Raw genomic sequence first — 16,597 nt, forward strand, 5'->3', positions numbered from 1 at the left:
GGTAAATGGTCACGCACATAGGTAGTTTTCCTAGACAGGTAGCCGTTAAAACATGTTTGTTTGTAATTACCTGTGACTGATTGGCTGCTGATTCCCATAGATCGCCATTAAATGGTCGCTTTTAAGGACAATCGGGCGGACCCAGATTTCGGGGGTTTTCAGAAATCTTGACCTACACCAAAAGTGAGCATTGCCCTACCTGGAGGAGAAGTTTGGTTTCATTGGTATATATATTTGTTTGGTTATAGAGAAAACTTTCCTTATCTTTTAAAGAAACTGAACAAGGGGCAAAAACTTTACCTTCGATTTTTTCAAAACAGCATTTTTCGGGATATCCCCCTTGTCCGTAAAAGCGACCAAAAATAACTAACTGTTTAGCCCGTATGGGGCATGCTGATTGGTATCGTTGTAATGAGTTGTGTTGGGACAATGCGTCACCTTTGCATTACAAAATTCTACCATTTCAATCCCTAGTTCTCAGCAAAAACAAAATAAGCGAACCAAAGCAAAAACAAAAATCCAGGAACACGGCCACAATTGCACACGTCCTCACCTACGATCGTGGATTGTTTCACTTTTCGTCTTCGTCACGAATTTGCAACCTCAGAATTACAAAGTTCTATCTGCTCAGTACCTAGTTCTGAGAAATTTGACGTTATTTTTTAATATTTGTTTCACAGTATTATGTTAACCTTTTTAGAATGCAATTCTTTGAACATCTTGATAACGACTCTGAATAGTCTGACGGTTTCGATAGAGCAGATAGAACATTAATTGATTTCTGACCCCTTGGTCTCAGTAACTCAAAACGGCCAACAATGTTAGATAGAAGTTTGTAGTTCTGAGGTAGCTTAATGTCACCAATGTAATCGCCCATCAATGGAGGATATTGCTCACGTTGATAGACATCGTTGTAAGTAATTGTAGTGTCGGGACAACGGTTCATGCTATTGATTTGTTCCCCCTTAGTTCGATCTTTTCAAAACGACACCGTCGGATTAGCACAACGTGGGACACGTGTTGTGTTTAGTTATACTGTTGTAAGCTGACAACCCGCTTTTTTTTCCATTTTTGGGGAACATTTCATTTTATTTCTAAAATTGAAAGACTTGTCAGTTACCCTACTCGAGTGAAAAAAGACAAAGTGAAACTGAGGTAGGCTTTAGAAAAAATCAGAATTCAAAATTCGGAGGAACGCCTTTTAATTTTTAATGGATACACTGACGAAACGCCTCTTCATATAGATACTACTGTGATTTGTTTTAAAAGTCGTTTTGTCAGCTTACTGTAGTATTATAGTCAATACAGCTTTATGATCAAATTAGTTGGGTTTTGTTGTTGTTGTTGTTGTTGTTGTTTTCATTTTTTTTTTTGTTTTAGTCAGATTATACTGACTGAAGCCAACCACATCTATCACAACCTCTATAAATAATCTTTAATGAAAAATACCCCAACCAAACGCACACTCCAAAAAAAAAACACAAAAAAACTTTAATTTAATGAATGGTCGCTTTTAAGCACAGGGGGGGGGGAGGGGGGGGGGGCGGGGGGGGGTATCCTCAACAATGCTGTTTTGTGAAAATCGAAGCATCTTGTTCAGTTTCTTTAAAAGACAAGGTGAGTTTTCTCTCTAACTAAACAAATATACACACCAATGAAACCAAACTTCTCCTATAGGTAGTGCAATGCCCACTTATGGTGTAGATCAAGATTTCTGGGAACCCCTGAAATCTGGATAGCCCGCTTGTCCTTAAAAAGCGACTAAATAACGTTAAGATATTCACAACATAACAATATCAGAGACAGAGGAAATTATCCACGAATTGACGACAAGACGGGGATAGAATTTGTTATTTCCCTTCATTAATCTTTTTATGAGGGGAAAATCCCTCACTTCGTGTTGACCAACGGAATTGTCAGAGACAGCCAGCCGCTGTGGTGAAAATGTGGTTGTTTTAGACAGGTTGTTCGCTATCTATTGCCACCAATTATCGGTGGGAAATTGGTCGTCTATCTATTACCACCTATTGTCAGTGGGAAATTGGACGTCTATCTATTACCATCTATTGTCGGTGGGAAATTGGTCGTCTATCTATTATCACCTATTGTAGGTGGGATATTGGTCGTCTATTTATTACCACCTATTTTCAGTGGGAAATTGGTCGTCAATCTATTACAACCTATTGGAATTGGTCGTCTATCTATTACCATCTATTGTCGGTGGGAAATTGGTCGTCTATCTATTACCCCCTATTTAAATTGGTAGTCTATTTATTACCACCTATTGTCGGTGGGAAATTGGTCGTCTATCTGTTACCACCTATTGAAATTGGTAGTCTATCTATTACCACCTATTGTCGGTGGCAAATTGGTCGTCTATCTATTATCACCTATTGTAGGTGGGATATTGGTCGTCTATCTATTACCACCTATTGTCAGTGGGAAATTGGTCGTCTATCTGTTACCACCTATTGTCAGTGGGAAATTGGTCGTCTATCTATTACCACCTATTATCTGTGGGAAAGTGGTCGTCTATCTGTTATTACCTATTGTCAGTCGGAAATTGGTCATCTATCTAATACCACCTATTGTATGTGGGAAATTGGTCGTCTATCTATTATCACTTATTGTAGGTGGGATATTGGTTGTCTATCTATTGCCACCTATTGTCAGTGGGAAATTGGTCGTCTTGGACAGACAGTCTTCTTGGACAGTGTGAAAATTTCAAAAGATTTCTTCAATTTTTTAAAATAAAACAAAACCACAAAGGGAAGGAAGTGTGAGCGTTCGTTTGTATAGGTGATTGTTTTGGACAGGTGGTCGTAAGAGCAGGTTGGACTATGACCTCTTTTTGACACTGCTCGAAAACATTTCATTTTCCCTGAGGTCAGGCAATTGAGATTCCAGTTTTATTGAGAAAAACTTAAAGCAGACAAACAGACAAACAAACAAAGAAGTAAACAAACAAACAAGCAAACAAACAAACAAACAAATAAACAAAAGAACAAACAATCAAAACAGGTATTCTAAAGTCCAACAAAAACAAGATCTTGTAACAGACTGTAACTCAAAGAAAAGAGGAAAAGAAGAAATCACACGTTTTGAGAAACTTTTTATTTCATTATTACATATTTTTTTTACCCAGGTATTCCCCAGAACCCTGCTCCCCCCCCCCCAAAAAAAAAAAAGAAGAAAAGGATCATTTAAAGACAAAAGCTTTTTAAAAATGTGTTATATTCACAGGTATTATATTTCAATCCCCAGTGGGAAAAACGGTCTACTTTATGTTTCACATGCGTATTCATGTGTCTAACAAAATGGGAAACACACACACAAACTCACACACACACAAACACACGTGCACACACTCACACACAATAAACACACACACACACACTCACACACACGAACAAACACACACACATACACACACATACACACACACACACACACACAAACACACACAAAAGCAACAACAACAAAAGAAAAGGGACAACCTCCCTCCCTTAAAAAACTCCACTAAATAACTTAAAAAAAAAACCCAACCCCACACAGGTAAATACTGAAAAACGAAGAGTGTAATAAAACGTGGGAGTGCATGAGACAATACTCAAAATTACAAAATTCAAAAAATATCCGCAAATGGAGATATCGGTCAAAAATCGAAACATGTGTCAAATTAGTAGATTTTTAACTGATCTCTTTTTTTTCAAGTTTAAAACGTTTTTTCCGGAAATTTTTCAATGCTGGGACAAAAAGTACTGACAATCAGGAAGTGGGGTTGGTGCAAGATATAATATCACTCATCTCGTGGCTTTGTGAATAAACAGGCCGGTCCTATCTGTTAACTGGGTTCTCTTTCACGTGGTACACTCAAGCTCAACGCTTCGGCACATTAAAAGTTTGTTTGAAGTGGGTCACTCGATCTCCACACACTATGTCGACATCCATTGTTGAAGCAAAAAGTGGAAGAACACTGGGTGAATGTCGGCCTGGTATCGAATACACCAAGGATACGTGAAGTAAAACAGTACATAGAACGTGCAGAGACTGTCTCTCTCTCTCTCTCTCTCTCTCTCTCTCTCTCTCTCTCTCTCTCTCTCTCTCTCTCTGTGTGTGTGTGTGTTTTTCTCTCTTTCTCTCTCTTTCTCTCTCTTTCTCTCTCTCTCTCTCTCTCTCTCTCTCTGTGTGTGTGTGTGTGTGTGTGTGTGTTTTTCTCTCTTTCTCTCTCTTTCTCTCTCTTTCTCTCTCTTTCTCTCTCTCTCTCTCCACAACTACAAAAGTTGTTATCCCGATTACATTCGTGGAAGAATCGAATTTTCCCTGCACGTTCTTTCTCCTGCTTGACATTAAAAAACCCAAACAACAACAACAACAACAACAACAACATCAACAACAACAACAAAACAACAACAAGAGCAACAACAGCAACAACAAAACAGACAAAGCATCTTCAGGTGCTTCATGCTTTTCACGATGAAAGCCGTTAGCTCTAAGCGGACTTCCAACCCATGTTTATTCCTCTATATCTAGAGATTCACATGATGAGTACAATGCTGTCTGTTTGTCCCTCTACAACGGTAAGGGTGTGTCCATTTCACATCAATGGCGTCGGTGGCCTAGTTGTTAGGCTACCAGACCAGTAATCATAAGATTGCGAGCTCGAGAGTTCGAGCCTCAGCTCGGTCCGACGTGTTAATGGAAAAGACACTTTACACGAATTTCCCACTTGGCTCGGTCCTTTCGGAGAAGAACGTAAAGCTGCCTCTTATATTAATATTATAACCTAACAGTGTTTATGGGGCTTTAAACCTATACCATTTCACTATTTTCACCATTTCATATTGCCCAAACACGGTATCGGTTTATCAATACTTTCTGTCTGCCCCACTACGACAGTGAAGGTTTGTCCATTTAACATCACCAAGACACAGTATCGGTGTACCACAAAAGTTGTTGTTCTCAATGTGACTCTGACACTTCCAAATGGTTGAAAGCTTTTTGGATTTTCGTTTTGTTTTAGTAGAGGTTTTACGGCGCTCGCAACTGCATAAGGTCATATGAGCGCCAGCAGATTAGATGTGTTACAAGAGAGTAACAAACATAAAAAGAAGGGGAGATAAGGACGATAGAAGTTTGATAGGAAAGAAGAAGCAAACCACACCAGAGCACCCGCCAACTACCCACTTTCTTTGGATTACCAGCTCTTGATACGTGTGAGGCAGACGTTGTTTTCCACTTCCCATTGAAGGCCAAAGCACCACACAATGAAGATGGCCAGCCTATTGATGTGTTCTTGACACAAATGCAAGAAGAGAGCTTACAACCCATGTCGAAATTCCCTCTTTGACAATGGCCCAGCGAGGACACCAGTTTGTGCAGCAACTATGCCTGTGAATGCTTCCTTTGCCATCTCTCTAAGAGCGTCAATGCTTCAACAGCCTTCACCCAAATTTGTCATTACTGAAACACTCAAAGAAGATATAAACAGTTGTCTAAAATCAAACTTCTATCCATATCTTCCTCTTCCATCTTGCTACCTCACAGTAATAGTTATCATATATTTAATTTATGGGTTAACAGTCCCAAGCCTTTAACACATAGGGGAAGTATTGAAAAAGTAGCCTAACTTTAAGTGCATGTCTAATAATCTGCTACTGGAACAGGTATTTGAATATGCTTCAACTTTCAAACTGAGTTCTATACCCTATGAACTGACTTCAAAGAAAACCAATACAAGTTGGGATTAATTATTTTTGGGTCTAATCTACACGCTAGCAGTTTAACTATGTCTTCTAGTTTTACTACAATGACTACAATGTCCGTGTTGGAGTCAGCTGAAGGCTACACACCATTGTTTCATATAGACAGTGCTGTTCATTTATTTTTTTTGGTCTACACGCTACCAGTTTTACTATTGCACAGGTCTTCTAGCCTAGTTCTAGTACAATGTCCGTGTGGAATAACAAGGAAACTGGGCGTCTTTTTGATAGTTCCTATACCGCTTACTTGGACCTAGAGATCTAGATCTAGATTTAGATCAGAAGTTATGTTTGATGCGCGGCGAGCGAGAGATATCAAACCTAACGGCAAAACATCAAATTATGGTAAAGTACCCCCCCCCCCCTTTGAACCCCCCTCCACATTATTATTAGATTTCTAGCTGTCCCCCTAAAATACTCTCTTGGGACCAAAACTGGCGAATAGTAATTGGGGGAGGGGGGGGGGGTACTGAAAAAGTAAACTATTCTACAGTTCATCGAACATTATCTTGTTTTTGGATTTGAGAACCAAAAATGCTGCTAAATCATCCATGTAGCTTGCTTCAGCTATTGTTGACGTTTTTGACCTAGATCTAGCTACAACAGTCCAAGGACGGATAAAAAAAACTGTACGTCTAAACGGAACTTCTCTCGTCGACAAACTTTCAGTTTACCGATGACACAGATCGAGCGTCCGTCGGTTAAACTGTCAGTTTGTCGATCAGCGAACTGTACGTCTAAATAGGCCTTAATAGGCCTTAAGTCCTACGTGTGTCGTCTGTTGGCCGTTCAGCCTCTCCCGTAGTGTCAATGGGGTTGGCCACAGGGCTCTGTGTGCTCTACACTTGTGGAGGACATGTTCAATATAGGAAAGAGTGTTAATGGTTTCATCCAGTTTGGTCCGTTTCTTCATACTGCAATACATTTGGTGATAACACACGTTTGAACATCAAGCTAACAAGAATTATACACTCAACTATCTACAAAACCGACCTCATCATTACCTAGTGTTCAACTTAGCTAACATATTGCGTGTAAAACCTTATACTAATCAGATCGTGTCATTTTGAAAAGATTGGGCAAATAGGGTGAAAAAAAGTTTTCAACATTGGTACGTATGTACTGTTTTGAGTCTAGTGTGTTGCGTTCCTAGTCTGAAGATAATCCCGTAGTTGATCTTGCTAGGACAGCCAATGGTAGCTGAGTAGACTTTGTGGATGAGATAGCGATACAGACACTACCGTTCGCACCTTTGGCCTAGAAATTATTTTCATTAATGGCATTCTGTTTTTGGGAAGTGAATGATATAGTGATTATGTTCCAAATATTACTATCATTACATCTAAAAGAACTTCACCGAGGCACTTTGGTTTTGTGGATGAAATGAATGATGCCGAATTGTTTTGTTTTTACATGAAGGGTATAACAGACCAACTACCACACGGCATTGTTTCTATATTGATTTTGCCGATAACATATTTGTTTTAAGAAAGTGTATAGTAGAAACTCTCTCCCACCACAGAGATTTATTATCTATTTGTGGTAGTCGAATTTTGCTATTCAAAAGGCTTTTTAATGGCTGCATCGATCGACAGGAAAGTTTGATGGAAAGAGAGGCAGAGGCAGACAGAGGGAAAAGATACTGGACAAGATGACAACATGGTTGGGAGCAGCAAGAACAACAGACACCATTGCTGCAGCGAAGGACAGGTTGAAGTGGTGGTCCATGGTCGCCCACGCCAGTCGGCAAGGTACCGGATGATGATGATGATCGATCGACATGCGGTTTTCGCCAAAAGATTCTTTAAAATATTCTCCAGATAATAACGTTCTTCTTTTTTTCAGTTTTGAGACAGTTTTGCTGCAAAAAGCTAAATTTCTTTATTTCGTCGATCGCTTTGTAGGCCGATGTTTCTGTCTCTTTTTAGAAAATCCACCATGTTTGTTTATTATAAGTCGTACTTCCGTTCGATACTATCTCGCATTCTCGAACAATACTCAGCACTATTGTAAGTGTGCGACCCGATAAGATCTAGCCTCCTGTTTTCTTTTTTTACTTGGTGCTAAATTACCCTGTGATACTTTCGTTTGATGCCCATCATCGCTTTTTGTATTGCTCCATTCCAGTAGAGTGTAAATTAATACAGTAGGCCAATGGCTTTTAGTTGATGTTAATGCACCGATCATTCCTTTTATCAAAAGGGGGCCCAGCTAGTGACATATAATACTACCTGGGCCCCCTTTCGACGAAAGGAATGATCGGTACTTTGATGTCAACTAAACGTCCTTGGCCTACTATATTTACACTCTACTGGAATGGGGCCATAAATCTCGAGAGAGGCAAAAAATGAGATGGTCTATATCTATACTCTCAAAACAAAAAGCGCCTCGAGAAATATCACTTCCGGATTTTCTAAAATTACAGAAACAGAAGCGTCGGCCCACAAAAGCGATCGGCGAAATAAAGAAATTTAGCTTTTTGCAGCAAAACTGTCTCAAAACTGATAAAACCAAGGGCGTCATGATCTGGAGAATATCTTAAAGAATTTTTTTGCGAAAACTGCATGTCGATCGATACAGCCATTAAAAAGCCTTTTGAATAGCAACATTCGGCCTCCACAAATAGATAATAGATTAGAACTCGCAGCAATGACGTCACACATGTCAGACATGAGAGCCTTCTTACCCTCATCGGCGACATGGCCCGGCCCCATTTACATGAAAAATAGGAGCTCCCACCCCGCTCCCCACGAGCTGTAGTATAATATTTAACACTACCCTGCATCCATATTTTACTGCAAGCTTGTAGATTTTCTCCGAAGACTACCAAGACACCACGTGTGTCTCGAAAAGTATTCATCCATCTGATGAACTGCGCATGTCTTGCCCTTGCGGTTCAGCGCTTCAGAGTGAGCACACGCAGCCCTTGGTCGTTTACCCGGGGTCATCATTGCCACGAACTCTAGTACATGATTTTAATATAACCGCTTTCTTCTTTCACACATTAAATACCATAATGGTTTCATCAATTATATTTTGATTTGGTAAGTAAAGGATAAATAGAGTATCTACCGCACATTAGATCTATAATGATTTCGCCAATGACTTTGTTTTTCTGAAATGAACAGTGGAAAGAAAAGTTACCTTTCACACTTTAAAGATTCATACATTGTTTAATTAAATATATTTTACCTTTGTGAAATAAATCACTTCATTAAAGGCATATAAATTTCGTGAATAAAATCAACAAATCAGAAATTATATTCAACACCATAAATGTTACCAGATTATTATTTATAGCAAATTAAATTGAGTGAATTTTTGTTTTGTTTTGGTGGTTGGGGAAGGGGGGAGAAATAAATGAAATTGTAATATAGACTTTCTACCAAAGTTATTTTGCTTTATGTGAAATTAATAATTTAGAAATATTGTTAACACATTTGTTTTTTCTATTAATTTCTTTTTCAATAAGGCATTTTTTCATTCTCCTCCCCCCCCTCCTACCCACCCCAACTCATCTGAAATGTATGTTTTCTTTCCGATACGACACACAACATAAGCTATTAAAACAAGACTGTTTAAAATATGCAGTTTTCTTCTTGAGCAACGTTCTATGTTGTTGCAGTTGATCATCTGACCAAATAACAAAGGAAATGCTTAAATATGTTTTATAAAGTCTTAGAATGTCCTCAATTGTAAAGTTACATTTGCACAATAATATAACCCTCAGCTGTATGAATATGATAAAAACAGTAAAAGCATGTACACAAAACACTGTGTATGTTATAGAAATTCCAAACAGACAGTAATTGTTCACAGCGCGCTCCCTTAAGAGGGGGGGGGGGGCTACACCCCCAGAACCCCGATCAAAATTATGGAATTTGAGTTGTAGACATATTTAGCTTCCTCAGCCTCTCCTACAACTATTTCATTTGCAAAAGGACCACCCAAAACCGTTTTTTTCCCATACCGGGCATGTTTATCCACACCATTTCCTCATAAAGTCAATATTTTATTTTTCTTTACCAGCCGTTCTCTCAAAGCGCGACTTTTCTCTATACTTTTAAAAATAACTCCCCTATTTTTCACCCAATGTTCATGAAATTTTCACAGAATGAAAAGAAGATGTAATGCTAAAAATTTATGTGTTGAATTTTTCATATTTAGAACAGTTTTTTGTTGGTGGTGTCTTGAATGTGAATTTTCACGGATTTTTTGCAAACTTGAATGGTACCTCAGAAAAAAATTCATTAAAATTTTTAAAATTCGTTTAGGAACAAACCACAGACACATTTTTAGATCTAATGTTTGTTAACACGCATGAAAAAACCCCAATCAATTTCCATCTGCAGTAAGAGCGGTATTCATTACGTAAGACATGTCAACAAAATCCAATATGGTCGCCATATCCATGGAAACGAAACTTTTTTCCTCAAATTTCATTGCGATTTTTAAGACTCCTTACAATGTTTGTTATATGTGTGAAATTTGGTAACATTCGGCCCAATAATAAGCGAGATAGCCTTCAGGTGTAAAACCCCCCCTCCCCCCTTTAACTAAACGTTTTAATCAAATTCATGTTAATTCTGTAAAAGGAAATACTTAGAGACTATCTTCCACACATCAAATCTAAAATCATGTCATCGATGAGATTCTGATTTTGTGGGTGAAACGGATGGTTTTCCATGGCTAGGGTAGTTTCCCAGGTCCGAAGGTAGACAACTCTGTCTCGCAAGGGCCGGTACTCTTGAATAAGGATTTCTTCCATGAATCTTGCGAGGCCGTCACCGCCCACGTAGTGTTGAGGCCACCCTACATACGTCACATGAGGGCCCTGAGGGAGGGATGGAATGATATATAACACATTTTTCATCTTTTTCTTTACGCCCCTTTCGATACATTTAAGTTAATTTATTAGGAGGCGGGATTCCAACTCTGCCTGTTACAGCTAACCCGGGCTGAGAGGTATACAACAGCGCACTATAAAAAGACTGGAAAACATGACAACAAGTTTTTCCCACTTGGGATTCGAAATCGGGTCTCCTGCGTGCGACAGCGAAGCGCCTAGCCGCTATAGCCACAGCAAGGCGCTGGTAGTTTACTCATAGTGAGAATACAGGAGTATATTCGTGGAAGAATATGCGTGAACTAGCAGGGTCCCCGTTCAATGAACGGACCCAAAGAGAATCGATCGTTAAGTCATTGTGGATCAGTGTGCACTGCTTGTGAACGGAAGCCTCAATTGTTTACAATGGCGTCTTAGAAGAGGGACTTTCCCAAGATTAGATCTAAACGAATGTAATAAAAAAAACCCCTGAAAATTAAACAGCTGTGACTTCAGACTGAGGGAGCGATGGAATAATATAATAAAACACATTTTTCATCTTTTTCTTTACGCCCCTTTCGATAGTAACGTACATTTTCTACATGAAGGCTACAGTGGAAAAACGACTGTGGTCACAAACTGAAAATCGTAAGGGTACCAATTATTGTGAACGTTTGTTGACTCATAACTGTATTTCTGTTCAACTTTTGGTTGATTATTGTTGTTAGAATTCCCATTCAACAACACTTAACAATAAACCACCAGTCAAACAATAAATATGAAGTTATGAGTCCACAAGCTTTTAATATTGGCACCCTCACAATTTCCAGTTTGTGACCACCGTTGTTTTCCCCCTGTGCTCTCCACTTACCAAAACAAACCAAAATAAACCAAAACAAACAAAACAGAATGCCACCAGGTCTAAGGTTGTGGTAACAATAGTAAACGTCATGGTTAAATCAGGCGCTCGTCAATTTTTGGGCATGGTGAGTTATTGGTCTTATCTAAAATGTTATTCGTTTGCTTTGCTTTTAAGTTAAAAAATACCCATCTATCGTGAATAGAAGTCGAAATATTTGCGATTGAAGGGAGCGAGATCGCCTGGTTGCAGACGTGAAATTAGCAAGAAAAATGAGTACTTAAAAACTGAAAAAGACGACATATTTTGTGTCTTTAATCAACGTTTTTAAGTAAAATTCACGTGTAAATGTGTTTTTATATGGACATAAAAAGGGTTGAGCCAAAAAAATCCCCCAAAGATTAGATAAACATTGCCAAACTGGCAGAAAAAAGCCTGTTTCTCCGAATTCATCGTTTCGACGAGTGCCTGATTTCACCAAGATGCCATACGTCAGTATATGAAGCATCGAGGGAAAACCAGACGCTCGTCAAAATAATCAGATTTAAAAAACCCTGATATTTATTATTATACCTTTTGGGCATTAAAAAAATGATTCTACTCCTTACAAGAAAATACAAACCTTTTATGTTCGTTAAAAACATATTTATGCTATAAGCGTTGTTTACTGAAGAGGCACAAAGGAGTGTAACTTTAAATTTTCCAAAACAACTCACAAAATATTGGCGGCCATTTCACGCATAGTTTACATCTAAAAGAAGTCAAACCTCACTTTCTTCAATCGCAAATTATACCTATTTTTATTCCAGACGAACGGGTATTTTTTCAAACAGAACAAGATAACGAACAAGCTTTAAGATGACACCGTTAAATCTATATGTCTAAAAAAATTGATGAATGCGGGATTCAACCGTGTCAAGAGACACACGTTATTTAATGGGCTAAAATCTTGTCTTAATCTTAGTAAAACTAAAAACTACAGTCTGTTCCAACCTGCATTAAAACCTGTATGTTCATACTTTTCGTAAAACCTGTATATTATTATACCAGATCTAAAACCAGTATCATATTTAAAATATAACCTGTATGTTCTTACCTTTCGTAAAACCTGAATATTATTATACCCTATCTAAAACCTGTATATTATTATACTCTATCTAAAACCTGTGTATTATTATACCTTATCTAAAACCTGTGTCATATATTTTTTTAAAACCCTGTAAGTTCCTACCAGCACTAAAACCTTTACATACTACCTTTACTTATACCTGCATGTTCATACCTTTAGTAAAACTTGTACATATTACTTTCACTAAAACCTCTATGTACCTACCTACACTAAAACCTGTACTATACCTACACTAAAACCTGTACTATACCAACACTGAAACCTGTACTATACCTACACTAAAACCTGTACTATACCAGCACTAAAACCTGTACTATACCTGTACTAAAACCTGTACTATACCTACACTAAAACATGTACTATACCTACACTAAAACATGTACTATACCTTTGCTAAAACCTCTACGTACCTACATGCACTAAAACCTGTACTGTACCTGCACTGAAACCTGTACGTACCTACCTGCACGAAAACCTGTACAAACTACCTTCATAAAAACTACATTTAATAAAAACCTGTATGTACCCACCTACACTAAAACCTGTACTATACCTTCACAACAACCTCTATCTACCTACCTGCACTAAAACCTGAACGTTTGGGTTCCTGTCCAGCAATCTGGCCACAGCGTCCCTGGAGGCGATGACCATGTTATGGAAGGCAGTCACGTGATGCATGACCAGGTGGAAGTAATGATGTAGCACCAGCAGAACACGGCCCGGGGTTTCGGCGGGAATTGAATCGATCACGTGAGAGGAGGGGACCAGTGACCCCATCATGGCCCAGTCCGTCTGGAGAAAAAAATAGCAAAAAAAAAAAAAGGAATTGTCACAAAGGGTTACGTGGGCAGACTTTCAAAGTTCGGAAACTACGAGTACTTTTTGATTTTTTCAGGTTTGATGGTTCTTCCTGTAAATCGAAGCTCTCAGATATTTTCACTCCGCCATTAGCCATTTCATAATTTTTTATTGAGGACTGCTTCCGTTTCGGTGTGTTCTTCGTCGTGCGTGTGAGAAGCTGCTTCTATTATTTCCAGATCTAGAATCTCGATGACCAACTCTGATTGGATGTGTGCTTTGCAGTGCCGATGTGTTCTTCAGGCCAAACTTCATTGTATGGACTTTTTCAAGATACATTTGGTGTAGTCATGTCCCCAACACGTTGAGTTCGTTTAAACCCACAGAATGTTCACTTCGTTGTACTGACGTTTTCAAAATTTGGCGCACATTTGATGAGCAGTTTTATTTTTTATAGAGCAAGACTCTAGATAAAGATCTCTCTAAATCCTAGATAGATGTAGAAATAGACTTTAGGTTATTTGGAACACTGTATTCAAGTCTGATTTGGAGTAGTTAGCAAGAACTGAAGTGAAGTTTGTGCTTTGTGTCGTGTGTGTGTAACAGAGTTCTACTTCGTGCTTAGAAAGCTTCTTCTACTGTTTCTAGAACTAGAATCTCGATATCTAACTCTGTTTGGATGTGAGCTTCGCAGTGTCGATGAGTACTTCAGGTCAAACTTTACATCTTGGGATTTCGTATCACTAAATCAGTGTTCGTAGATCGGGTCTGTATCTTGTAATAACAACAATAATAATAATAATAATAATAATAATAATAATAATAATAATAATAATAATAATATCATCATCATCATCATCATCATCATCATCATCATCATCATCATCATCATCATCATCATCATCATCATCATCATCATCATCATCATCATCATCATCATCATCATCATCATCATCATCATCATCATCATCGTCATCATTGTATAAAGAAGGTATTAAAACAGTTAAGACCTTGTCGTATTTCCAGAAAATATATATTTTTCACAGTTCAACGTTTCGCCAATAAGGCTTCATCAGGAACATAGTATTTGAGAGAAAAAAAATGATGACGCCACAGCAACAAAGTGTTCACTATAAGTTACGTATTGTTGTGATTTGGACAATATCGGAAATATCTTCATCATCATCATCATATACACAGGCTATAAAAACTAAAGTGCGCACATAAATGTCTGAATATTTAAAGGAGCGGTGAGTACAAATCGCCGGAGAGAAGGGAACACTAAAGCCAGAAGTGGTAGAGAGAGAGAGAGAGAGAGAGAGAGGGGGGGGGGGGGGGGGGGGGTGGAAAGGTGCGTGGAAGTAAGGAATATAATAACAGAAGGGTGCGGTGAACACAAATCGGAAAGGCCAGAGAAAGAGAAACACTAGGGCCAGAGGTGGCAGAGAGAGAGGGAAAGGAAAAGAGAGAGAGAGAGAGAGAGAGAGAGAGAGAGAGAGAGAGAGAGAGAGAGAGAGAGAGAGAGAGAGAGAGAGAGAGAGAGAGAGAGAGAGAGAGAGGGAGATTATCATCATCATCATCATTATCATTATTACCATTATTATTATTATTATTATTATTATTATTATTATTATTATTATTAAACTCGACTGACACTAGAAGAGCTAAAGGGGTTAGCGTGTGGGTTCCAGTCCGCTGTGAAGCCGGCCTTTGTGTGAGAACACCGGAGTGGTGCATGCCAGGCTTTCTTCGTCTGTATGACGTGCCACACAGCCTCCATCGCTGTACAGTAGCGGTTCAAATGGTGTCTGCTGTTGGAGTCTCCGACGATGTGGAGCTAGAAAGGGGGTGGGGAGAGGGAGGGAGATGAGGGGTCGGGGTTATGAGTGGGGGTGGGGGATGGGGTGAGGGGGGATGGGGGTGGGGCTGGAGATAAAGGGGGTGGCGGTGTGAAGAGATGAGGGGTGGGGATAAGAGTGGGAGTGGGTGATGGGGGTGGAGGTGGGGGTGGGAATAAGGGGTGGGAAGATGAGGGGGTGGGGATAGGGTAGATATGGAGGTGAAGGGGGGGACAACAAACGGAGGGGGTTAGGGGGTGGGAGGTGAGGGGAGGGGGGGATGAGGGGAGGGGAGATAAGGCGCGAAATGAGCGGAGAGGAGATGGAGGAGGGGGAGAGGGGTGGGAGATGAAGAGGGGATTGGGAGGGGGAGAGCAGAGACAGAGAGAAGTTGGGATAAGATGGAATATGACATAATATTATGTGACACATCGTGGTGAAATCAAGCGGTCGTTAAGATAAACAAATAGAAGAAAACATAATTCTTGCGACCGTTTGGCAATTTTCATCGATATTTCTTTTTTGGGACCATGGCCTTTTATGCTCTTTTCAAAACAAATTCTCTTCGACTTTTATTGGAGATAAATGGATGTTTTTTTTATCCAATGCAAAACAAATGAACAAGCTTTAAGATGATACCAATAACTCCACTTGTCAATAAAATTGACGAGAGCCTGATTCTACCGCGTCGTGACACAAATATTCTATCTGCTCTATCAAAATTCGTAAGATCAGTTGGAAATGTTGCCTAGACATTCAAAGAGTTGCTTTCGAAAAAGCTTGACATATACTGAAATTAAAAATTTTTCAAGTCAAAGTTCTCAAAAACCAGGTACTGAGCAAATAGAACTGTATAATTCTATAGTAACGATACAGAACTCTGATGTTTTGAAAACGTAATGAAAAACACATCTAAACAACTAATGTGCAAAGTCTTCTCTCTCTCTCTCTGTCTCTCTCTGTCTCTCTCTCTCTCTCTCTCTCTCTCTCTCTCTCTCTCTCTCTCTCTCTCTCTCTATCTCTCTCTCTCTCTCTCCCCCCCCTCCCCCCGAAAATAATAGTTCTCACTTACCGTCAAATTCTGGAAGCAGTTTTTTGGGCGCTCTTTACGACATGAGAGAAAATTCCACTTATTCGTGCCTTCAGATAAAAATCCGGTAGGTGAATGTTGTGTCCAGGTTTGGCGTGGCGGAAGTTTGTGGCAGGGAATTGTGGGTTGGGGGAAGGGTTGAGCTCCTGGAGGATTTGAGAAAATGTGTTGAATTTGTTTGCTGTCCTTCTCTCTTCCTTTCTCTCTGTTTCTGTCTGTCTGTCTGTCTGTCTGTCTGTCTGTCTGTCTGTCTGCCTGCCTGTCTCTCTATCTCTCTTAGACATCTGCCCCCCCCC

The 16,597-nt window shown here is 39.3% G+C and overlaps 1 protein-coding gene across 1 annotated transcript in view; it reads right to left on the bottom strand.

Moving 5' to 3' along the window:
• Positions 1-10,371: 10,371 nt before the first annotated feature.
• The window catches only part of LOC101863496 (NXPE family member 4), a gene marked incomplete at its 5' end in the record, with an annotated part of 24,461 nt that continues 18,235 nt past the window's right edge, over positions 10,372-16,597 (bottom strand). The window contains 4 exon segments of the mRNA XM_013080012.2: positions 10,372-10,596; positions 13,155-13,367; positions 15,028-15,210; positions 16,284-16,447. Of these exon segments, the coding sequence (XP_012935466.1) occupies positions 10,372-10,596; positions 13,155-13,367; positions 15,028-15,210; positions 16,284-16,447 (785 nt within the window).

Source organism: Aplysia californica, unplaced genomic scaffold (genome assembly GCF_000002075.1).
Source record: "Aplysia californica isolate F4 #8 unplaced genomic scaffold, AplCal3.0 scaffold00071, whole genome shotgun sequence".
Lineage (NCBI taxonomy): Eukaryota > Metazoa > Mollusca > Gastropoda > Aplysiida > Aplysiidae > Aplysia > Aplysia californica.